Source organism: Cydia amplana, chromosome 21 (assembly GCF_948474715.1).
Source record: "Cydia amplana chromosome 21, ilCydAmpl1.1, whole genome shotgun sequence".
Taxonomy (NCBI): domain Eukaryota; kingdom Metazoa; phylum Arthropoda; class Insecta; order Lepidoptera; family Tortricidae; genus Cydia; species Cydia amplana.
In genome coordinates, this window is record NC_086089.1 from 12,132,053 (window position 1) to 12,158,122 (window position 26,070).

Sequence of the window (26,070 nt, forward strand, 5' to 3'; positions counted from 1 at the left end):
TCTAATTCTAATATGTACCTACATAAGTCCCGAGGAGTTGGTGGTGTCTAGTTTGAGCCCACGACCTCCGGCTTGGAAGCCACATGTCTCACCACTTCGCTCGCAGCACTCACTACTCTACCTTGCGGATCTACTGGTGTAATGGCAGTGATTACATTATTACACGGGAGATTACATTATTATTATTACGAATAAAACACTTACTTACTTACTTCCCACGGCATAGCGCTGATTTTCAGCGTTAAATCTTGAATAAAACTAATTAAATAAATAAATTTAGGTCAAAATGTGGCATACCCTCCAACCCGAACGTTCCCTATAAGGTTTCTCTCCCGTGTGTATCACCCGGCGTCTTAGCAGGTGCTGTTGTACTGCAGGTCGCTCTTGTACTCGCTGTTGCTACGTTTTAACCTTCGTCCCAAGCGTCTTCTGGTGACATCGCTGGGTTGATTTATCACAATGACTACCTACCTATATTTGAAAGACTTTTCTCTAGTGTGTGTCCTCTCGTGTATTTTTAAACGTGACTTTTGACTGCATTTATAATTACAGTGGCTACAGTGAAAAGGCTTCTCGCCAGTATGTGACATTTCGTGGTATCGTAAGTTTGAACTCTGACTGCACTTGTAGTCACAATGTCTGCATTTGTAAGGCTGTTCTACAGTGTGTGTGTCCTCTGGTGAATTTTTAAATTTGATTTCAGTCTGCATTTATAATTACAGTGGCTACACTGAAAAGGCTTCTCGCCAGTATGTGTCATTTCGTGGTATCGTAAGGTTGAACTATGACTGCACTTGTAGTCACAATGTCTGCATTTGTAAGGCTGTTCTCCAGTATGTGTTATCTGGTGTATTTTTAAATGTGATTTCAGCCTGCATTTATAATTACAGTGGCTACACTGAAAAGGCTTCTCGTCAGTGTGTGACATCTGGTGGATTTTTAAATGTGATTTCAAGCTGCATTTATAGTTACATTGGCTACACTGAAAAGGCTTCTCGCCAGTGTGTGTCATCTGGTGTATTTTTAAATGTGATTTCCGAATGCATTTATAATTACATTGGCTACACTGAAAAGGCTTCTCGCCAGTATGTGTCATCTGGTGTGTTTTCAAATGTGATATACTCCTGCATTTATAATTACAGTGGCTACACTGAAAAGGCTTCTCGTCAGTGTGTGACATCTGGTGGATTTTTAAATGTGATTTCAAGCTGCATTTATAGTTACATTGGCTACACTGAAAAGGCTTCTCGCCAGTGTGTGTCATCTGGTGTATTTTTAAATGTGATTTCCGAATGCATTTATAATTACATTGGCTACACTGAAAAGGCTTCTCGCCAGTATGTGTCATCTGGTGTGTTTTCAAATGTGATATAATCCTGCATTTATAATTACAGTGGCTACACTGAAAAGGCTTCTCGCTAGTATGTGACATTTCGTGGTATCGTAAGGTTGAACTATGACTGCACTTGTAGTCACAATGTCTGCATTTGTACGGCTGTTCTCCAGTATGTGTCATCTGGTGTCTTTTTAAATATGATTTCAGCCTGCATTTGTAATCACAGTGGCTACACTGAAAAGGCTTCTCGCCAGTGTGTGTCCTTTCATGATCTCGTAAATTAGAACTAACACTACACTTGTAGTCGCAATGACTACATTTATAAGGCTTTTCTCCAGTGTGTATCCTCTGGTGAATTTTTAAGCTTTCTTTCTGAGCGCATTTATAATCACAGTTGCTACATTGCAATGGCTTCGCCCCAGTATGTGTCCTGTCATGTCTTCGTAAGTCTGAGCTAGACTTACACTTGTAGTCGCAATGACTACATTTGTACGGCTTCTCTCCAGTGTGTGTTCTTTGGTGAACTAGTAAGTTTGACTTCCAGCTGCATTTGTAATCACAGTGGCTACATTGAAAAGGCTTCTCGCCAGTATGAGTCCTTTCGTGTTTTCGTAAGTCTGACATATCTTTGCACTTGTAGTCGCAATGACAACATTTATAAGGCTGTTTTTCAGTGAGTATTCTCTGGTGCCTCCGGTTGTGCGTCTTCTGGTGACGTCGCAGGTTTGATTCAACATTGCATTTGAAATCACAGTCGCTACATTTAAAAGGATTTCCCGCGTGTAATATTTGGTGTTTGTATAAATCACTTTTACACGAACTTGTGTAACTACAGTGACTACAATTAAAATTATTCCCCAAAGAATGACTCTTTAAATGAGTCTCCAAACTTTTCTTGGAACTCGTTGTATACTCACACTCAGCACACATGAAATTTGTTACACCATGTTCGCTTTTCTCGTGTTCTGTTACAAGCGATTCTGTGCAAAACGTAGAACTACAAAAATCACAAGCAAATGGTTTCTGTCCGGTCAATGAGTGGGTGTCTTGAATGTGTTCTCGTAAAACAGACTTGTTCATGAAATGCTTGCCACAGTGTTCGCAGCGGTATGGTTTGCCTCCACCGTGAACAGTCTCGTCGCCGCGGAGGCGCTCGAGCACCACGGAACAAGCCATCGCGAGCTGTTCCCTGGCGCGGGCGGCGCTGCCCTCTGAACACACTGGAACACATATTAACAAAAAGACTGTACTTTTACTATTTAACACAGGATTTGTAAAGGAAACAAACTTAATTTTGCGTGCGAGTAAGTGCCATACCTAACTTTTAAGGGTCTCTGTCAGGCGGTTGCTACTATCAACAGTCTGGTAACTTAAGAAACATCATTTTATAGTTCCCTCAACAACAAAAAAGAAGTAAAAAAAAAAAACAAAGTAAGGCATATAAAATTCAGCTAAATGACATTTTTGAACCATAATTTTATACACCTTCATTACCTGATGGCTGCCAAGCCCACCACGACCTAGGGTTCATAATCGGGGATCGTTCTTACCTATTAAGGGGCCATTTATAGAAAAACTTTCAGCTTTTATACTACTTAAGACGACGTCTGGCAGTCATGGGCTCTTGCTCTATAACATTACTGGAAATAACATTACCTGAGCGCGAAATAGATTTAAATAGATTGAGGCGCCGATATAATAAAGGGCAGTTCAAGTCTATACACAGTCCGCGTAATGTGTTATGACAATAGTGATAGAGTGTCATGATTGCATTGCTTTGTTATCCTGCTCGCACTACTCGCACTCGCGTGATGTTGCCATCTCGCGTTGCGTTGCGTGCTACTGTGTATCGTCTTCGACTACGTTCGGGTTCGGGTGATGTTTCAAGTGAGGTGATATCTCAGTGTAATATTACGTTTTCGTGAAAGTTATGTCTATGTTCGCGTATGTCTACTGATTATCATTCCGACCCTTTTTATGGCGCTTTCTGTTTGCAGTTTAAAAAATAAAAAGATTATCGAGACGAGATCAGTTTAAAAACGAAATAGGTAATATAGATGTACCTACTGGTATACTACTATGCAATGCAATGGATACTTGCCGATTGAATTGATTACAAATAAATAACGCTCTAAAAATTATTGTGTTCCGTTCCACGTCTGAGATCTTCATTGAAAGCGTAACGCCCGCCCCCCGCCACTCGCCGCCGCCATGACATTGTTTCGTCGACCGTCCTGACCGATGGTCCGCAAATTTTTTTTTGCGAACATTTTATTTTATTTTATTTTTTTTATTTTATTTTATTTTAGTACATGGAAAACCAACAGCGCTACATATATCCAGAAATTACAATAGAATCACAGAGCTAATTATAGGTTCTCACTTTTCACATTTTTGCAGCATGGTGCTTTAAAAATTTCCGATCTAAAGTTTGTTCGATTAAATAGTGAGATATAGCCAGAGACCGCTACTACTAATCTTTTGGCGGCTTTTCGATTCTACCCACTTTTTCTTGCTAAATTATCTTTTACATGCCATGCTGCTAAAATCGTTACCGTTAACTCGCATTTTCGAGAGTGAAGTAGGAAGTGCGTCAACAAGTCGTTTCAAGTCGTCGTTTTTACAATGCGTGGTAACGTAAGTCGCTCCGCATTCGGAGAGGAACGTGCGTCGTCGTGCCTGCCGCGGGGAGCGGGGCTCGGGCCCGGCGCCCCGGCGCGGTGGGGTGCCGGGGCCGCGCGCGCAATAGGATAGGTTTGGATTGTCTCAAACCATCTGGTAATCCAGTTTAATGATATTCTAGCTGTATTTGGCGTTCGGAAGCGCATTGTAAATGCCTACTTGGACGCTAAAGCCCCGGTTCTCGTCCGATTACCGCAGGTGTCGGCCGAGGTCGGTGCTCGTGCTCGGAGCCCGGGAGTATTACCTCGTGTTGTTAGTTTCCGACGCGACAGTTCGTGTCATTCGCCGCGTCGGCACCGTCGACTTTCTCTTGTCGTCAGAGGTGACTCCGAGACGCCGCGACGCTGCGGGCCGGGGCCCGAAGTGTCGCGGCGCAGGCGCTTCCGGTCCGCGGGACTCCGAGAGACGTCACGCGCCCGCTCCTGTTGCTGCGGTCGCGGCGCGGGTGGATCGCGGACCTCTCGGCCCCGTCCTGGCGCCAAGGTGAAGGCGGACCGAACCACGGGGAGCACGCTACTGCAGACTGCTCAAAGTGGAAGGAAGGTAAGTTACGTGGAAGCCACTCTGTGGAAACACTACGAGTATAGCGGCGGGGCCGTTCGCCGCGCCGGTTGCCGTCTATCATGGCGTCGGGCAACAGTGTCGCCGTGATGTTGCGTGCAACTACGCCGCCATGGTGGCGCCAGCCGCCACACGCACGCCTCCCCCCCCTGTGCCAGCGAAGGGCGCTACGGTGGCGTTGCCCGCCACGCGCATCGGCGCCTCCTGAGCCGGCAACGTCCATCACGCGCATCGGCGCGATGGCGCCTCTCGCGTCACGCACCGGCGCCTCCCGAGCTGGCGGTGGCTGCCGCCACGATTGGCGCCGCCCACCTCACGCATCGGCGCCTCTTGAGCTGGCCGCCACCATGGCGCCTCACGCACCAGCGAACCAGTGGCGGGTCGCCACGATGGCGCCGCCCGCCTCACGCTCCGGTGCCACCCGAGCCGGCCGCCACGATGGCGCCTCTCGCCTCACGCACCTGCGAGCCGGTGGCGGGCCGCCACAAGGGTGCCGCCCGCCTCGCGCACCGGCGCCTCTCGAGCTGACCGCCACGATGGCGCCTCTCGCCTCACGCACCGGCCCCTCCCGAGCTAGCGGTGGATGCCGCCACGATGGCGCCTCTCGCGTCACGCGCCGGCGCCTCCCGAGCTGGCGGTGGCTGCCGCCACGATGGCGCTTCTCGCGTCACGCGCCGGCGCCTCCCAAGCTGTCGGTGGCTGCCGCCACGATGGCGCCTCTCGAGTCTCGCGCCGGCGCCTCCCGAGCTGGCGGTGGCTGCCGCCACGATGGCGCCGCCCACCTCACGCACCGGCACCTCCCGAGCGGCGGCGGTTGCCATGATAGCGCCGGCAATTACGTCGATGCTGTCCAAGTGTCCACCGATGCTGCAAGTACGACGCTGTCGTCCTTTGCAATGGCACCCATGTTCTGTTCGTAAGAAAACTTACCTGTTGCCGTTCCCAATGATATCGCCAGCGGCAGCGCCGATGCAGCCCGCCAAGCCGACGCCGGCCGGGCGCCACGCCGCTGCCGTCCGGCGCCACGTGTAGCACGGTACCAGTTTTCCCTGTCCACATGGTCCCATTGAGGTACGCAGGCGCCTATAGCTATGGTGCAACAGCACGAGCAGACCGCTATACTCTTGGTTTCGGTTAAGGATTCCTCCGTCGCCAAGGCGACGGCAGACAAGGTCCTGTGTGCTCCGCTCAAAACCGAGGTTGAAGGCATCGAAAAGGTTTGCAGTGTTCACATAAATAATAGAGATAACTCTCTGCTTGCCCGCGCTCTCCAGCTTAAGTTCCGTCTCACAAAGACGAACTCGTTCGCCAAGCCCCTAATAAACAAAATGGGACAAATAAACCCGCTGCGCCTGAACGAGCTTGTGTTTCCGGTGCCAAGAGAAAGGGGCCAGGAGGACTTCAGCAGTTTCCATCTGTCTGTCTTCGACTTTATCGAAACAGTTTTGTTAAGCAAAGCGCCAAAATCGATTATAGACTTGATTTCAACACTGCGATTTCCTTAAAAGCATGCTACCATGCTCCTATACTAGCTCGACTGAAGGTTTTTCGTTTTCTCGACATACAGCCTGCCTTGCTGCCGAGTTTCTCACAGAAATTAGACTCGATGCCTCCTGTTCAGTCTCAAATTCGCAAACGTTAGTTTATGGAGATTGCACCGTCGTAGTCCTCACCTTATACCTGTAGTCCGTTAATAATGGTAGACAATGTACGAAGTACGGCCCTTCAAGTGGAGAGTAATCGTTAACGGGCCGCATCTGCAGCGCTGACGACAGGAGTGTACTACAAACATACAACCGTTACTACGGTTGTCGAAAAAACTGCTGATGCCAGCAGATCGTCTATAGTTCGCGCCGGTTCCTTGCTACTTACCAGGTCGGTACAACCCCCAAAGGCGACGGTTTATCAAAAAGTCACTGCGTCCCCCGAGTGGCAGCTGCGCCCAGAAGCCGCCGAGACTATCTTCGCCTGATAGGCGCCTTGTTGGCCGGCCTCTCCGCTTTCGAGAGCCCTCGCACTGTACCACGGTATGCCTTAACCGACTCTTTGAACTGCTACCACGACGCGTTTGGCAGCTGCCGGTGATACGACTTGGCATGGATATCTCCACCTCCCAGGCTAGTCTGTTTACTGTGACGGCGTGATGAGGAGAGCCTTCTCGCAGCTGTGGTAAGCTTGCAATTTACTGGCGGTCCTAGTGAACACAACGTCAGACCGCCACCCTTTACGAGTCAACGACCTTAAGAATCGAGTCGTAGCTCCTGTCAGATAGGACGCTCCAATACCGAGCCGGCGATAACCGGGTATTTCCGGTTCCGGTACTGATTGTCTAGAAAACCAGTACCGGGAGCATTCCCTAGATCGTCCCCTTGTCTAGGCCGCTGTACGCCCACAATGTAGAAATGGTCTTCATGGTGCATCAAAAATGAGATCGACTGCCAGGTACCTCTAATATCCAGTGAAGTAGCGAGCTATCTCAGACATCTATTTCTATTCTCCATGTTAGCTTTCAGAATGATACTTGTTCAGAAGCCTGTAACAAGTGCTGTATGTAAACCACTATCGGACACTATGCCTTCTTCCATCGTCATTAATAGCGAGACCAGCGCCTCCCAAACCACCAGCTTGGGACGCGAGAAATCTTTTTAAAATTACTTGCCCTAACTTGAATAACCCTACAACGTACCTATATAGAAGAGCTGCCGCACCTTTACTGTTAGCATCAGGCCGCAGGGTCAATGACCTTACCCTACTACACTGTAGCCCGGGCAATTACACAGATAACTTTGACGCTATTATTTTGTGTCCGAAATTCGGTTCTAAACCAGATAACGTGTCTTACCGACTGGACTCTCTTAGAAGCTCCGGAATAAAGTATAGACCCAGTAGGTAGTCTGGGTACGTCAACTTGTGAGAATTACACAAAATGTTAGGGGACACTGCGCTTATTTCCTTCAGACACAGTAGTCTCATCCAATCGGGCCCCGCCTACGATTGCTTTCGATCCACGAAGTACTTAATCACTAAATTAGCTGGAAAACTATCCAATTACTTAGCGATATTTTGGCTTAAGTTAATTGGGAACATGACTCTTTCTTTAGACGATCCTATCGCCGAGATTCTGCGGATCGGATGCGATTTCGAATGAGAAATCTCACAAATCGAACCTGGGATTACAGTTTAAATTCTCAATTTCCTGCAATGCATCATTATAACGAGTTATTGTGATTTCATGGGTTGCAATAAGGCATATATATTTATTCTTCTGAGTTATATGACAGTAAGTGTAGCCCTAACGCTTGCGCGCCCGCTGACTCGCCACCAGGAGATAATAAACAGGTCTCAATGAAGATCTCAGACGTGGAACGGAACACATAATGTAAAAATTTTACCTTCCAATAAAATTAATATTATGTTTCCTTCCACGTCTGAGATCTGAGTAATGCCTTCCTGGCAGGCTACTAGGCTACTTTTATACCGACGGTACTTCTCCTCAACAATGACATGGCGGCGGCGAGTGGCGGGGGGCGGGCGTCTGTTTGCAGGAAAGGGAAGCGGAACCACGTCACGGCGAGGCGGTGGAGCGACTACATAGACGATAGCGGCATCTATCGGTCACCGGAGGCGTTACTAGATCAGTCAAATCTTACAAAAAAATCTCCTAAAAAAACATTGCGTGATGTAGTTCTATATTTTTGTGTATGTTGTTTGGAGTCCTTGGAGGAATGTGAAACTATGTTTTGCAAGCAAAAAAAAGTTGTGCTCCTTTCGTAATTTGTAAAAAACTGCAAAAATTTCGGACTTTTTTCAGTTTTTGCACTTTTATTATAAAACTATGGGTTTTTGGTCAAAGCTTGCTATGTAATGTTGAAAGAACATTAAATTTGAAACGATTTAAGCCCATTTACAGCACCGTATGTCAAATAGTTCATGAGATATGGGACTTTAAAAAAAGGGTAAATTTTTCCTTAGAATTATTTTTTTTGTTTTTCCTATATTTCAGGACAAATATCGGCACAACCGCTCATGCTATGAGATATATTGTGTGAATAAAGTTGTAGCATATTTAATTACCTTTCATTTAAGTGCAAGAAAGGGTCAGTAAGTTCTACAGTTCTCTAGTTATCGTAAAAAAATGAAATTGCTATAATGAGGAAGGCAACTAATGTATTGTTTAAGGCATTGTCAAAATCCCTACAAAAGGCAGTACCATCGACGAGAGTGCCATCTACGCTTTTACCGGCCTTCTCCGATAGCAGCAGAGCGATGTTAGAGATCAACCATCTTTAAAATGCACTCCCCTCTTACGAGTAAGCACTTCATTCATTCAGTAATGAAATCAAGATACAAACTGTAGTTTGGCTTGTTTTTCGGCTTTTGGTCGTAGCCATTGATTGTAGTCCACGATACCGATTCTTATTTAAGAATTAGTTTTAGTTTTGATCTTGTTTTGATACGACTTTGACGATAGTTCACAGTGATTGGCGTGGTGTTAGCGAAACGCACTGGAGTCACTGGAAGTCGTGTCATTAGATATCTAGCTGTCGCTTCTTGGTGCTCTTGAGTGTACTGTGAGTCGTGTTAATACAAGATCATGATAATATCCTAACCACAACAAATTGATACATCAGAATCAGCTACCATTACCCACACTAGGTATATGTTTGTGCTATGGGCATGTCTGTATGTGACTCAGTATTGTCAAGTTACCACTATATTATAACTTCTTCAGTGGTTTACCGTATTTACACGCAATATTGCAAATTCTTTTCCAATGGCTGTTAAGGCTAAATCTATGTAGAGCGTCTCAGTGAGTTGTCAATCCACGGGTTGTGATCATAAATACCTATTTCAGTCTTTACTGTATATATGTATTTATAGTCTGGACCAATTCAAAAATAAAAATAATTGGAAAATGATTGCACTAATTTGTCAATAGAAATTACGGCAAATACACATAATTTTTTGAGTTACAAATTAGATAGTTAAGTATAACTAAAATTTTGTAAATTATTTGGCATAGTACAGCTATGTGTAATTCGTAACCAAATATATCTCAATGTTAACATCAGCCCATCGACACCCCATACTATGATAACTTAGGAACGTACTTGTTACCAACGTTGAGGCATAGAAAATAATCTTATCGAATTAAAATGACTGCTGTTGCATTTTGGTAGCACATACCACATACTTGCTTTCATACATAGACGTATTATACCTACTTTTCTTTAGGTTGGTATGATCGGTAAAACGTCAAACGTCATTTTAAATTGTCGTGAAAGCGGTTATGTTACGTGTTTATTTTTGTGTTTAGACTAAATAACTTTAGCTTTTATTGAAATGGGGGGCAAATCTTTAAGAAAATGTGAAGTTTGTGGGGTCAGGCGTGTAAGGAAACTTACTTCTGATATATTTTTAGCCAGATTTCCACTTGATCCGAACAGGTCGGTAAACTGATGTTTTTGTGCGATATTTTCATTTTGAGTCGTTACAGATACTAATTTAATTAGTTTGGAGTAGTTTTTATCGTTTGCAATCCTTGATTAAAACGAAAACATTCTGTGAATAGATTCTTCTTATAAAAAACTAGGTAACCTAAGACACGAATAGTGTGCGAACAACTTATCGATAATCCCTTTATTTCAGATGTCGATTATGGGTAAAGGTAACAGGTAATGAGGATTTGGCATATTCACAGGCAAGACTCAGTGTTTGCAGGAGTGCTCTAAAAGTAGATTGTAGCTTTATTTACGTTCATAAGCGTATTTTAATATGCCTACGTAAATAAAAAACTATCTGTATCTGATCTTTATTATGTAAAATAACATTAGGTACAACAGTAGGTACCGGAAGTGTCGAGCCCTAGCGTTGTTTTTTTTTGCGTTGGCAGTATTGACATGTATTTGGTGTGTTGGCACTTGGCACAATGTACGTTCTTAATTCGGTTTAAGGCTTGTTCGAGAGTGCCGACTCTTAAAACTTAGTGATTTATTTCTCTTTGGTTAACGTGATTTATTTCTCTTTGGTTAACATGATTAACTAATTATGCCAAAATAATGTATCATTGCTAGAAAGTAACAGATGTATGCAATCCGCCCGGCTTGGCAGATCATGCATCATGTTAACACACACTTATCTATACCTTACTGCATAAAAACTAGTACATACGTGTTTCGTTTAGTTCTTCTTCTATTGTCGATTTGGTTTGTCAATCTATACACCTATGTATGTAGTTAAGACTCGTAGTAATAGGATATTGCTAGTTAAAACCCGTGGATTATAACACAAACGTATACCTAGAGTGGGTAATGGTAGCTGATTCTGATGTATCAGTTTGTTATGGTTAGGATATTATCGTGATCTTGTATTAACACGACTCACAGTACACTCAAGAGCACCAAGAAGCGACAGCTAGATATCTAATGACACGACTTCCAGTGATTCCAGTGCATTTCGCCAACACCACGCCATTCACTGTGAACTATCGTCAAGGTCGTATCAAAACAAGATCAAAACCAAAACTAATTCTTAAATAAGAATCGGTATCGTGGACTACAATCAATGGCTACGACCAAAAAGTGGAGCCGCAAAACAAGCCAAACTACAGTTTGTATCTTGATTTCATTACTGAATGAATGAAGTGCTTACTCGTAAGAGGGGAGTGCATTTTAAAGATGGTTGATCTCTAACATCGCTCTGCTGCTATCGGAGAAGGCCGGTAAAAGCGTAGATGGCACTCTCATCGATGGTACAGCCTTTTGTAGGGATTTTGACAATGCCTTAAACAATACATTAGTTGCCTTCCTCATTATAGCAATTTCATTTTTTACGATAACTAGAGAACTGTAGAACTTACTGACCCTTTCTTGCACTTAAATGAAAGGTAATTAAATTTGCTACAACTTTATTCACGCAATATATCTCATAGCATGAGCGGTTGTGCCGATATTTGTCCTGAAATATAGGAAAAACTAAAAATTTCATTCTAAGGAAAAATTTACCCTTTTTTAGGGTTCCGTAGCCAAATGGCAAAAAACGGAACCCTTATAGATTCGTCATGTCTGTCTGTCTGTCCGTCCGTATGTCACAGCCACTTTTCTCCGAAACTATAAGAACTATAGAGTGGCAACCCCGGCTGTGAGAGTGGCAACCCCGGCTGTCAAACGATAAGCAGCTGATTTTGCTAGGTCCCTTGTAATTATTTTAATTTTAATAATATTTCATGTAATATTAAGCATTATAAGTGTGAATTAAATAGTTTTAACATTAAGTTATATGTATAAATAATAAGTGAAGTGCTTTAGTGACGTTTACAAGTGTCTTGTAATATCTCAGATTTGTAGCCGTTAAGGTTATAAATTTGAAACCTGTGTTCGCCTTGGAATCCTTTCTGGTTTTTTTATCACTAGTATTTACCAAGTGTGTTTATAATAATCATTGTACAGGGTTAGAACACAGTGTAGACACAGTCAATCGTCACTATTTCATGTAAGTACGTACCTAAATATCGCTTGGCGTGAGTAAGCGATTCCTTGTTTATTTTGGGTTTAATACAAATTGCGAAACCATCTACAATGCTAACCCGCAGAGCAGCCGCAGCGGCTCGCCAGCAGGAGACTGATAAACTCCAACTTACCTTGCTGGAGTTGAAAATATCCAAGGAATCTTGTGCTCAATTGCTCAGTGAAAGGGAAGACAGTGAGAAGGAACTATTATTAGTAATTAATAGCAATGATAAGCTGAAAAAGGAACTGTGTTCGTTAGAAACTGATTACAATAATGTAAATTCAGAGCGGGCCCGGCTTCAGGAGACGGTTGACAGGTTCACTGAGTGTAGTGCTGCGTATGAGCAGGCCCTGAAGGACATCAACTCATTGGAGAGAGCACTGCACGACGCCCACGAACAAATCTATGAGCTACAGGAGGCCCAAAACAATGCAGCAGCGGCACACACTCAGACCTTGTTCGAAGAACTGGTCCGGCCCGACTCTCAGTTGGTTGCCGCACCAATTGAAAACCCTGTGGCCACTACAGTTTTAGCCAATGATACTACCACACCAAGGTTAGTAAATTGCAGCGGAAACAAACTAAAGAAATATATTAAATTAAATAGACTCATGAAAAAAAAACAAAAGTTGTCAAAAATAAACAAATTGTTTTAAAAAAAACTGAGATTCTGTAAAATTAATGTTAATTTAGTGGATAAGTTAGATTTGTATTCTGCTCAGTTAGAAAATAGTCAATTACAATATGAAACCGACACACAGACTTTAAAATTAAAAATTCAGAGTTTGGAGGATTCAATACAATCCCTAGAAACAATAAATGACAGTTCGAAAAAGGTGATTAATGAATATTCTTTGGCCATGGATGACTTAATATCCCAGATTAAGCTTAATTCAGAGCGGTTTGAGTCACTGACCAATGCCCAGTCATGTGCTTGTAGGCAAGTGACTGAACATTTGTCGACCAGTGTACTTGACCCAAGCCTGTGTGACGGTTTACCACACCAGCAATTAAATGATAATAGCTCCTTCCACACTACACAACAAAGCACACCTAAACCTAATGTTATTATGTATTGTGATGAAATTGGAAGCAATATGGGCTCATTTTTAAACTTTTACCTAAAGGGACTTAGTACAATCAGCAACTGTCTGCCTCATAGTAGTTTTGAAAATATCTTAAGACAAATTTTAAATGACAGTAATATTAATTCTAAGACAACACTGCTTATTCTTATGGGGAATAGGGGTAATGTGAACAAAAATAATTTAATTAAATACTTTGAACAGTTAAACTCACTGGCAGTGCATGAAATTATTTTTTTCACATTCCCCTATTGTGAGCAAATGTCAGAGGCAGAAAATACCACTAGACATAAGTTAAATATATCTCTATATAATCTTTGTACATATAGTAGTAAGTTTAGGATAATTGACACTAACAATTTTGTTAGTACATACCATATGCCTATGGTGTTTTTGACTAAAGGCAAGTATTGCCTTTCAAATTATTACAAAAGACAAATAGCTTTATCGCTATCCTATTTACTTGACATTTCTGCCAAGAATTTGGCAGTCAATTCTGCTCCTATTGAGCAGCCCAGTATGAACATGGAATTGGTTCCAGTCATAACCAATGATTTAAACTAGCTGTTAAGACAAAAGATTATGTCTCTGGCAATTTAGTTTTAAATAAATATAATGAAAAATACTGCAAACATGGAAAGTATATCCACCTGGTGCATCAAAATATTCAATGTATTAGAGGTAAAGATACAGATTGAACTTTTTTTGAATGATTTTAATATTGATATTTTATGTATTACTGAACATTGGTTAAATAATAATGAATTAATGCCTCAATTTAATAATCACCAGGCGGGAAATTCGTTCACCAGACTTAGTTCCATACATGGTGGGTCATTAATTATATTAAATAGTCAGTTAAAATTTAAGGAACGTAAGGACATTGTATCCATGTCTGTTGAACGGACTATAGAACTAAGTGCAGTAGAATTGGAGCAATTTATTGTTGTCTGTGTGTATAGGCCGCCATTAAGTAATTTTGAACAATTTGAAAGCATAATGGAATCTGCCCTACTTAAAATATCATCTTCTAGTAAGAAATTGCTTATATGCGGCGACTTTAATGTAAATATTTTGGAAAATTCAACAATGTCTTGTAGATTATTGAATCTTTTCAAATCTTGTAATCTCAACCACATGTTTATGGAGCCCACTAGAGTGACTGCCTCTAGTGCAACCTGTATTGATAATATTTTCACTGATATTTTTCCTATTACTAAAAAAGTTATCAGCAATTTAGAATCAGACCACTTAGGTCAATTAATGGTATTTGAGGCATTAAGGAAAAATACTATGAGAAAACAAATAACTTTTGTACCAGTAACCTCGGACCGCGTGGAAAGAATGAAGCAAAGTTTAGTTCAGGCGCTACCCTTTTTGTCTTCCGATATGAGTCCTAATAGTATGTATAATTCATTCTTTCACACTTTTATGGAACATTATAATGCGATATTCACCTCAAAATCGGTCGTAGTTAATGGTGCATCAGTTTTTAGTGAGTGGGCTACTGCGGACTTACATCAACGAAGACGTGAACTGTATGCCTTGTATGAGGAACGGCGGTTTAATCAGAGTGATGAATTTAAAGAACATGTCAAGGAATATTCGAAGAAGTTTAAAGTAGATTGTCATATAGCTAAGCGAAATTATCTAAGTCAGAAAATAAAAAGTAGTTCCGACATTATTAAAGCAACCTGGAACGTAATAAATGTGGAGACTGGTCGCTCGAAACACACAATTAAAGAACTTAAACTAAATATTGATAACAAAATTATAGATTCCAATTTAGAAGTAGCTACAGAATTTGAAAAATTTTTCACCGAGGTACCAGTATCCACAACTAAGGATTTAAATTCATCACCCTCATCTGCTGTTACATTATTAAAACATAACGCTCCAGAGTGTTGTGGAGACCTTCATTTTGAACATGTTTCTACCTCAGATGTAATAAAGGCGTTTAAATCAATTAATGTCAAAAAAACTAATGACCTCTGGGGAGTCTCTGTCCATGCTGTCAAATCCTTAGTAGAAATTGTAGCGCCTGACTTGGTAGTTATATTTAACAACAGTGTTGATTGCGGCGAGTTTCCTGATTTAATGAAACATAGTAAAGTAACTCCTTTATTTAAATCTGGTAGCAGCTCTGACCCCACTAACTTTAGACCGATATCTGTGCTACCAACATTTAGCAAGATTTTTGAAAAATTAGTTCTTTCTCAATTAGTACGACATTTTAACGTTAATAATTTAATGCATAATAAGCAGTTTGGTTTTACGCGGGGTCGCTCAACAACCGATGCTGGTGTTGAGCTAATTAAGCATATTTTCGATGCCTGGGAGGAGTCACGAGATGCTTTAGGTATCTTCTGTGATTTGTCTAAGGCCTTCGACTGCGTTTGTCATGAAACATTAATCAGGAAACTTCATTATTATGGAGTTAGAGGATCGGCACTGAATTTACTTAAGTCCTACTTAAATGGTAGAATACAAAGGGTCGATGTGAGTGGACAGCGATCACCGGGGTCATTGGTCTCTATGGGTGTACCGCAGGGGTCAATATTGGGGCCTTTCCTGTTCCTTATCTACATAAATGACTTGCCATTCCTTGTAAAGACCCACCATGATATAGTGTTGTTTGCAGACGACACCTCACTTATTTTCAAAGTCAAACGACAGCAACAAGCTTACAATGATGTAAACGATGCTATTTCAAAAGTAGTAAATTGGTTCAATGTTAATAATTTATTGTTAAATGAGAAAAAGACTAAATGTATTAAGTTTGTCACTAGTAGTAACGTTAGGCATGTGCAAACAAGTGTCATTGTGAAGGATGAGGAATTGGAATTAGTTGATAGTACAGTTTTTCTTGGTATAACTTTAGATTCTAAACTCCAGTGGGGTCCCCATATTGCTACTCTTTCGAATAGACTGAGTTCTGCAGCTTTTGCAGTGAGCAAAATCCGTCAGTTAACTGATGTGAAAACAGCTCGATTAGTATATTTTAGTTACTTCCATAGCATTATGGCATATGGTATTTTACTATGGGGTGGTGCTTCAGAGATAAATACCATTTTTGTTCTGCAGAAGAGGGCTATTCGAGCAATATACAAAATGAACCATAGAGACTCACTTAGAGATAAATTTAAGGAAATTGACATAATGACAGTGCACTGTCAATACATTTATGAGAATATTCTGTATGTACATAAAAATATTGTAAATTTTAGAAAAAATTGTGAAATTCATAATATTAATACTAGAAATAAACATAAGCTCGCAGTGCCCTTCACTCGGCTCCATAAAATTAAAAAATCATTCATGGGTAATTGTGTGAGATTTTATAATAAACTTCCAAACCATATTACTGAATTATCTATTAATAAATTTAAGAATTATGTAAAGCGTAAACTTATATCTAAAGCGTATTATACCACACAAGACTACATGAATGATAAAACAACGTGGGATTAATTGTTATTCGAAATGATTATTTATATATTAGGTATATTTGATTAATGATGAGGAAATTGATATTCCGAATATTCCGATGTTTGTACTTCTTTTGTGTTTTTTATTTATTTATTTGACATTTAGATTTTATTCTAGAAACATTCTAGACTAGTATTTTTTATACAATTTTTTTTTCATGTTTGACGATCCTTTTGTGAAATTCTTAAATTTGTGTTAAATTTGATTTGTATAATAATCCAATATTATTATGGAATAATAACATCAATAAATTGCTCTGATAATTAGCTTAAGATAATTTATAAGTATGTTACGATTCATAAGTGCTTGTTGCTAGGCCTACATGAATAAAGATATTTTTGACTTTTGACTTTTGACTTTTATACTGTTGAAACTTGGTAAGTAGATGTATTATGTGAACCGCATTAAGATTTTCACACAAAAATAGAAAAAAAAAAACAATAAATTTTGGGGGTCCCCATACTTAGAACCAATGATCGGAATAGGTAGTGCCATTTGGGGTGAATGACCTCAAACATTGTACTTAACATAGATAAGACTCGGGATTCCAAGACTCTTATTTTTTCACGAAAATATTTCTTGGCATGTCTTTAATAGGCTACATGACTAATTTTCATTTATGGTATCAATCGATCGGATTTGTTTTTAGGATCAAATGTCTATATGGGACCCATTGCATTAAAGCAACACAAAAGTCAGAAATTATAGTCAAAGTCCGACAGTCGCACTTCACTCGCGAAACGCCCCTCACAAAAGGATAAGTGAACGTGACGTCAAGGTCATTGAGATCCCATCTTGAAGTATGGGCAAACCAAGAAAATTGCGTTTTTGTCAGTGAAATATTGCTTTTATATGTATATAGTTACTAATGTTACTATACAATATTTTTTGGATAAAATGTAAGGAATCGACTGGTACCCTTACTTTTATCGTTTTTGGAAGTTAAAAAAAACTTAAATTTCGAAATTTTCAGATCCTGTATTTTCGTAACATTTCCGTATTTTATTTTAATATCCACATTATTATTTTAAATTGCTCATTTGCTATCTATTTTACTAGATTTTGTTATAAAATTCAACATGTGTCATCATCCCTATTGAAGTAGGTAATATGAAAACCCGGGGTGAAAAGGTATATCCATACTAAGCTTACGCACCAAAGTCCCGTGAAATGGCACTACCAATTCCGATCACTGCTTAGAACTGAAACTCAAAACATTTTTTTTTCATCAAATCATACGTGTGGGGTATCTATGGATAGGTCTTCAAAAATGATATCGAGGTTTCTAATATCATTTTTTTCTAAACTGAATAGTTTGCGCGAGAGACACTTCCAAAGTGGTAAAATGTGTGTCCCCCCCCCCTGTAACTTCTTAAAAAAAAATATATGATGTACATTACCATGTAAACTTCCACCGAAAATTGATTTGAACGAGATCTAGTAAGTAGTTTTTTTTTAATACGTCATAAATCGCCTAAACACGGAACCCTTCATGGGCGAGTCCGACTCGCACTTGGCCGCTTTTTTAAAGTTCCATATCTCATGAACTATTTGACATACGGCGCTGTAAATGGGCTTAAATCATTCCAAATTTAATGTTCTTTCAACATTACATAGCAAGCTTTGACCAAAAACCCATAGTTTTATAATAAAAGTGCAAAAATTGAAAAAAGTCCGAAATTTTTGCAGTTTTTTGCAAATTACGAAGGGAGCACAACTTTTTTTTGCTTGCAAAACATAGTTTCACATTCCTCCAAAGACTCCAAACAACATACACAAAAATATAGAACTACATCACGCATTGTTTTTTTATTGTAAGATTTGACCGATCTATACGCTCTCAATGAAGATCTCAAACGTGGAACGGAACACATAATATTAATTTTATTAGAAGGTAAAATTTTTATATTATACTTACAAGAAAATATTATCATCTGAAATAATCGTGTATAAAATATACTACCTATATTCTATTTTTATCTCCTATTAAACATATAGATAAAACGTAACAATTAACAAATGTAATATAAATTGAATGACGAAAACAAATTTTCATATTTGAATGTAAAAATAAATCCGCATTGTCAGTGTCGCAGACCTATCGTTCGCTAGTTAATTCTGTGATCTGTCTTTAATATTAACTAATCTCTGGTATAAATTGTTAATACGATAGTTTCTTTTATCCTGTACAATATTTATATCTAAAATTACAAATTAAAATTATAAATTAAAAAAAAAGACAACGCTTCAAGTCGTTCCCGGCGCAAAGGTGCCCATGATGCTCGCAGCATTGCCACGCTGGATCACCAGGGACAGCCTTTGCACGAGGAACGACTCGGAGCGGGGGCCTTCCCCTTTCTGTCTGAGTCGACGTCCTAAGTCGCGTGTGAAGCGTTTCGCGTCGGCACCCCAGCAACCCGCCGTTTCAACTGCGAAAGGGACGATTATGTAGGCAGGGGAGAGGGGATCATATTTACGACGCTTCACATCCGCTTGTGTTTCCGCTGCCGCTCCGGCCACGCGTGAGGTACGGCTGACATGGGAGGCGGCGAAGGTGCTGACGCACGTAGCGTCCCATACCAAACACCGCCCCCTTTCCCAAGGTACCAAAGTCAGGCCATCAGGCCGTTTACCGTCGGTACGACTAAGACCTGGTGGCTCAAGTACCGATGGCACACCAGCTGATCTAAGGGCCCGCTGGATCGTATCGTTTAGGGCATGGTGGCGCGGATGCCTACCTGCACATCGGCGACAACTCAGTGCGTGATGACCGTCAGCACCCACCATGGAACCGCAGATGCATAAATGTGGTTGGCATACATCGCAGCCCAGGCGGAGAGCAACGGCCACGCGCAACGAGTTGCCGTCGAGTAAGGTACCCAATTGGGGCGAAGGCAATGCGTGGAGCCATGCCCCTGATTCTGGTTGTGATACTGCCAGAAGCCTCGCACGGTCTACACCCGCGGCACTCTCAATAAGGTTGTCAATCGAGGCTTTAGAGCGGGTGTCGTCCCACGCACGCTGTATTTTGGGATTCTCTGGCACAGTCGCTCCCTGGTTGATGCACAACCATTCCCTTAAGGCGTCAGCCACAAAGGGAATGCACACCCTGTCGCCATTTTTAGGTAAAATACGAGCAACGAGGTCTGCCACCCCATGGGCCGACGCCAAAAAGGCCGGTAGACTCACATCTTGAATACGACGCACACCAAGGCCACCGTGACGGACTGGAAGAGCTGCTTGTGTCCACTGGTTATCGTTCATCGAGATGTTTACGATGGACTCAATTGTTAACTTTATAGTGGCATCGAAGCAACTGATGTCGTCGGGAAATAACCAAACCGGGGCCGTACGCATAAGATAGGTTACTTTAGGCACGGCGAAACATTTTTGTAAAAGGACCAAAGCTACATGCGGATTAATATCCTTGAGGCGTTCGCCGGCAAGCAGGAGGAGCTCTTTGCGCGATAGTAGAGCCTCGGGAACTGCAGATGGAAATATAGGGGCTCCGAGTAAGGTGAAAGAGTTGGAGTTAAGTTCCGTAAGCCCAGGCAATATCGATGAGAAGGAGGGAAGGAAAGAAGATGACTCCAACCCGCAAGCGAAAAACTCGCATTTGGACGCATTAACTTCTAAACCCAAATCATTAAGGCGCGAAAGCAAAATAAGCAAGTCTCGCTTTACCTCTTCTGGTTTACCTCCAATGGTCCCATCATCGAGGTACCAGATATTGAGTGGGGACTTAAGTTCAGCGATTGCTTTTTGTATTGAGAGGCTAAACGTGAGGGGGCCCAACGGATCTCCTTGTTGAGCACCCACTTGAGACATAATGCGACTGGAACCATAGAAGAGGTTGGAAGGAAGGTGATAGACCTGATAGAGGAAGGGGTAGAGAATTGGAATATTCTCCCTTACCTCGTTTAATAAGGCGTCCCTTTCAACCGAGTTGAAGGCGTTTTTTAAGTCCAGTTTGACTATCACACTACCTGCATTTTCTGGATCTAAAGCAAAACTACGCACTGCATGTATCGCCGCTTCGCAACCCAACGGTGTCCCGAAACCTACCTGAACTGGCTGAAGGTAGGAAGCCATCTGCTCTCTTACCGCGCGGCACCCAAGTTTAGCGACGAGTCGGCGAAAAGTACTCCCTACTGCTATTGGACGCACCCCTCCCTCCTTCTTCTTTAACGCGCAAAGAGTTGCCCCATACAAATAAGGACAAACTTCGGCATGTAACTTTCCGCTAAGTAAAAAATTACAAAGTTTGGTTAAGGACTCCATCAGACGTACACCGCTGTCTCCGGCCGAGCCAGATGTCAGCTCCTTCAACAGGTCTGGCCGGATGCCATCCAAGCCTGCTGCTGATCCACTGTGGAAGGAGTTTATAGCCCAAGTCACATCGTCCACTTTAACTGACAGGGTTTGACAGTTCATATCTGGCTCCGCTGGGAAAGAGAGAGGACGAGATGGAGTCGGATGTTTCGATTGCAGAGCTGTAAGAGTGTCAGGTCCTTGAGGAGCGATTGTGTCTTCACTCATAAGTATTCGGACAGCTCCTCTCAAATCGCCCTCATGGACCTTGGCTTCAATCAACTTAGTTAGTGAGAGCGACCGGTGAGCCGCCGTACATTCAGCGGATGCTAAGTAAGAGAAAGCATCTATATTGGCCTTAACTTTAGCGGTAAGAGATCCTGCTTTTTCCGATTCAGGAGTTCGTAGAGCTCTGTAGGAAAAAGAAAGGAGGGCGAACCATTCGTTTACACCATTAATTGAAATGCAATTGTCAATTATACTACATAACTTACTAGCGGCGATACTCCTCGCCCCTTTTGGAATGTGGCGAAGAACTCGCACCGAACCTTTAAAAGAGGCAAGTTGTTCCAGGCTACAGCTATATGTTTGTGAAGTTGGAGCTGAATTATTTATCACTTACACATCACTAAAATTTAGATGACAAATGTGGTTTATTACCAGTTTGCCCTAAAGCTCATCGCTTAGTTACTGTTGTATTATTCTGTAGGTTACGTCGAATACGACCTTCGCTATCCCTGAATGAATGAATGAATATACAGCAGCAGAGGGCCTACCGCGAACCACGTCCGACGTGTTGTCTCCCTGTCACACTTTGCGTACGAATTTACAAGTGCGACAGAGAGCCAACACGTCGAACGTGGTTCGCGGTAGGCCCTCAGGAAGGAGAAGAGCAGGACAACATGACAGCACTAACCCGCCGCTGACGAGTCGCCGCCACTCATCACATCACCCGTCTCCGACTTGACGAGCGGGTCTACATCTGGAACAATAACAAGTAATAATATTAGTTATATCTACGACACGATATACACACCACAGCAAATGACAGTTATGTTAGCAGTGATCATTGTTAATTTTAAATTTAATTTTAAACGGAAATAGGCGCCATAAACTAAAAAACTGCTTCTTGCTGTCTTCGGCTTTCATGGATAAACTCTCGAGCTCTAATTCTCGAGTATAAGCAATCTTTGACAGGCTCTCACCATACTCTAAGGGCAAGCAATCACAACATGGCCGTTAAAGACCCTATAAGAAAAAAAATCAGTTGATTTCGTAATATAGGTGTAGTGTTGGAAACGTGGTTGAATTTATTTTGTTTTGTACTCAATAGAAACGAAAGAAATGCAACTCTGTATTAATTGAAAATACATTGAAGTAAGTCTTTCAAGTAATTAGTACCTACTATGGGTGGGATTGTGGGCCTTAGAGATTGAAAATCATCCCTAGAAATAATTATTTAGAGGCAAAAAAACTGTTATTACTAGTTATTAATATAGAATATTGATGTCCTATATTTCTGTGTACTCCTACTCGTGGTAGGTATGAAAGAAATATGTAAATTGTTTATTTCTAAAGAGTAACATTACGTATACAATAATACTTGCTATAATTTAGGAATAAGGAATACACTTTTGTAAAACTTTCACCTTTACTTTGTGACAAGAACTTACACTATTAAATAAGACTTTAAACTCTTGCGCACACAGACACATATTCAATTATACGAACGAAACGAACGTCGGAATTTAAGAAATAAACAATGAAATTATATCGCGGTAGACCCGTTCGTGTAATTAAATACATTATTATACATTGTATGTATGAAAACATGAACTAACCCATGAGTTCCTCGCTCTTCCCTTCATCGACCTCTGTCTGCTCCACCAGTATGGGCTCCTCGTCTGAAGCAAAACTTAATTATATAAACATCAGAACAAACACCGCTTTATGAAGCATACACAAAGAGTCAGGTCGCTACACATCGGGGTTATTTTACTTGTAAAATGCCACGCAGCAAGCAACTATGCCGAACTCCACCCAACACCATGGTAACTACAACTCTTTTAACCCGTGGAGCGCCCTACCAAGACACGTGTGCCGGTAACTAGTATAGGAGTTCCATACTACGGTAATTCTGGGGCACTCCACAGGTTAACTTACATCAGTACAGACAGGATGTATAAGTTGGGTCATTCCCACTAGTTACCACCAAAGTGAGTTAATGATAGAAATTGTGTAATAAGAGCAGTAAACAATTTACGAAGAAAGGAAGTACTCACATAACACATCAAAAACAGAATTATCGTCCGCACCATCATCAGCCCACTCAGATTTGACCGCAGATTCCGCTGAACAACACAAGAAATTTTATTTAATAACAAAAATTATAGAAAAACAAACTAAGAGAATTATACTTTAGTTCTTCAAGTAGAGACACACCACTGACAGACAGACAGCACAAGTTTAGTAATGTTGATGCCCCAAATAAATAAATAAAATAAGGCATCATCTGTCACCCTTCAGGTTTGGAACACTAAAAAAGTTATAACATAGTTTAAAAACTGAAGCAAGCCTGAAGCCCTGAACTTAATGAAGAGTAACATTACTGCTAATGCTATTAAAATGGAAAAGCAAGTACTGGTGAGGTGAGAGCATACGATTTTCAATGTGGAGGTCGCGGGTTCGAACCCCGGCTCGTACCAATGAGTTTTTCGGAACTTATGTAAGAAATATCGTTTGATATTTGCTAGTCACTTTTCGGTAATGGAAAAAACATCGTAAAGAAACCGGACTAATCAAGACGGTGGGTTGGGAGGTCAGATGACAGTCGCTTTCGTAAAAACTAATGCCTACGCCAATTCTGGGGATTATTATTATTTATTATCATTGGGGGTGTTGTGGGCCTTTGGATGCCACTTCGACCAAGCTGTGATCTATTGTGACGGCCCTTTAACGGCCAGAGTCTGATATATAAGACATTAGTTGCCTGAAATAAAAGATTTCATTTCATTTCATTACATTACATATCCAGCTCATTTCGCCACAGTCTGATAAATAAGACAAAGATCTGATTTGGTTTTTACATCACATTTATAACTCCCGTAACTATGCCAACCTTACTCTGCGTGGTACAATTACTGTCGGTGGCGACACGAGCACGCTCGATCAAAAATTGCTGGCGGTTAAAAGGTTAAAGTTCACTACTAATGCCCCTTGAATCCAGGTAATTCCAGATTCTTTGGGCCGTAATGCTCTGTACCTACGTCAATTCTGGGGATAGCGGAGTTAAGTAAGCGGAACCCAGGCTCCCACCCATCCCATCAGCTAATTAAAATTAGTTGTTGAAACCAACCTTCAATAAGCAGTGCCTGCAGCTCCGCCTGGCTGCGCTGCACTTGCAGCTTGAAGTTGGTCGCGTCTCGCAGGCGGCCCACGCACATAGAGCAGATGCCGCACGAGCCCGAGCCGCCCACCACCAGCTGCAAGTTCAATTATTCAAACAGAAACATTTAAGTTTCCGCAATTTATGGTTTGTGTATTTAGACATACATATTACAATAACTAGATTGTCATAATGTTGTACTTACACTTATGTCAAAGCACCCTTTCAGCATCTCTGCATATATCTCCGTTTTGCCGAGATGTGTGTACGGCGTCGTCAGGTCCTTGTCCGGAACACGCCGCAGGCAGCAGCGACACGCGTGCGTCATGTCCATCACGATTCACGGCAACTTTGCGGTGCGACTGCTCTTTATATTGCTAGAGAATAGGCAGCCACTTTGGCCTTTGCTAGAGTCAGAAGTAGAGAATAAGTGTCAACGAAATGTAATATACATTATTAGATTTATTAGCAAGGAAATACGGAACCCTAAAAAACGACGGTGTACTCCTCATTACTCCCCCATAAATGGCATCAAAGAGTATAATAACTATATATAGTAAGAGAGCCAACTCGCGATAAATGTCAAAAAACGTCTACACAAACGCTCCAAGCGGAATTTGACCAAACTAACCTTTACGTACGTGTGCGTGCACACTGCACACATGCATACTAATAAAACTATGGCGCCTTTTTCCTTGACCGTTTACAGTGAACTACAAATTTGAGGTTTCCATTCTTTCACCTTATTGCAAAGCAATCACGTGAAAAATGAATACACCTCATTGTAGTACACTGTACACGGTCAAGGAAAAAGGCGCTAATATATTATGTAATACCTAATTACCTATTCATGCAGTGACGATTTACTACAACCTATTTATTTAGTATTTTATAAATGTTCACACCAAAGAATACTTTAGTCGCAAAAGTAAAAACACGGATGTATAAAAATGGCATTTATTTTTCATTACTTACATGCATAACAAACCATAAAAAATTATATTTTCTACGGGTACCACTTATAGTAAATTAGTTCGAAATATAACAAATCCTTAAAAAACTTAGACCACACTTGGACGTAAATTTGACTAGCTATAGCACATGCCACGAAGAATTGACGCGTTTTGGAGTAATTTTGTTTTGATTCGCACAGCCGATAAGGCAATATCGTTTTTTTCTCCCAGGCGCACACGCGATAGACGGCGCTACTGGACAAAGAATTCACCAATTTAGGGCTGAGTTACAAGGGTGTAATCTCAATCGTTGGTTCAGGCTTCGGCAGAAACCTAAATATCCGTTTTTTACCCTTCGGGGGAAAAACGGTTCTAACTATAACATACATAAGTAATGAAAATACCTTTCTCGATGCTTTCTCGGCACAGCTTCGAACATTCAAGGAAAGCGGGAGTATATCTATTTACGGGGCGAAAACTACAAAATACGTACCGTAGACAACTCGCGCTGGTAAAACTAATTTACAGCGAAATTAAATTAACACGCAATTCTCTCGACAAAATACGATTTCATTAATCCAAACCGACAGTACCGACACATAACATAACCTCCAAAATTTGACAATCGAATTGACATTCAATCCGAGATATCCGAAACTCGTAGAGCTCTTCCACACTACCGCACCGTACCGCGACCTTGGTGTGCTGCATATCGAGATGTCTCTTTCTCGCTCTCACTTGCCTGCGAGCTTGGTGCGG

The 26,070-nt window shown here is 41.4% G+C and overlaps 1 protein-coding gene across 1 annotated transcript; it reads right to left on the bottom strand.

The window, feature by feature from the left end:
* Nucleotides 1–256: 256 nt before the first annotated feature.
* LOC134658241 (oocyte zinc finger protein XlCOF6-like) lies at nucleotides 257–23,023 on the bottom strand. Its single transcript, XM_063513853.1, has 4 exons — nucleotides 23,014–23,023; nucleotides 22,815–22,877; nucleotides 21,890–21,955; nucleotides 257–2,556 (listed from the first exon to the last, which is right to left on the bottom strand). Exons 1-4 carry the CDS (start codon nucleotides 23,021–23,023, stop codon nucleotides 659–661), a joined length of 2,037 nt encoding a protein of 678 aa, XP_063369923.1. The 3' UTR covers nucleotides 257–658.
* Nucleotides 23,024–26,070: the final 3,047 nt, after the last annotated feature.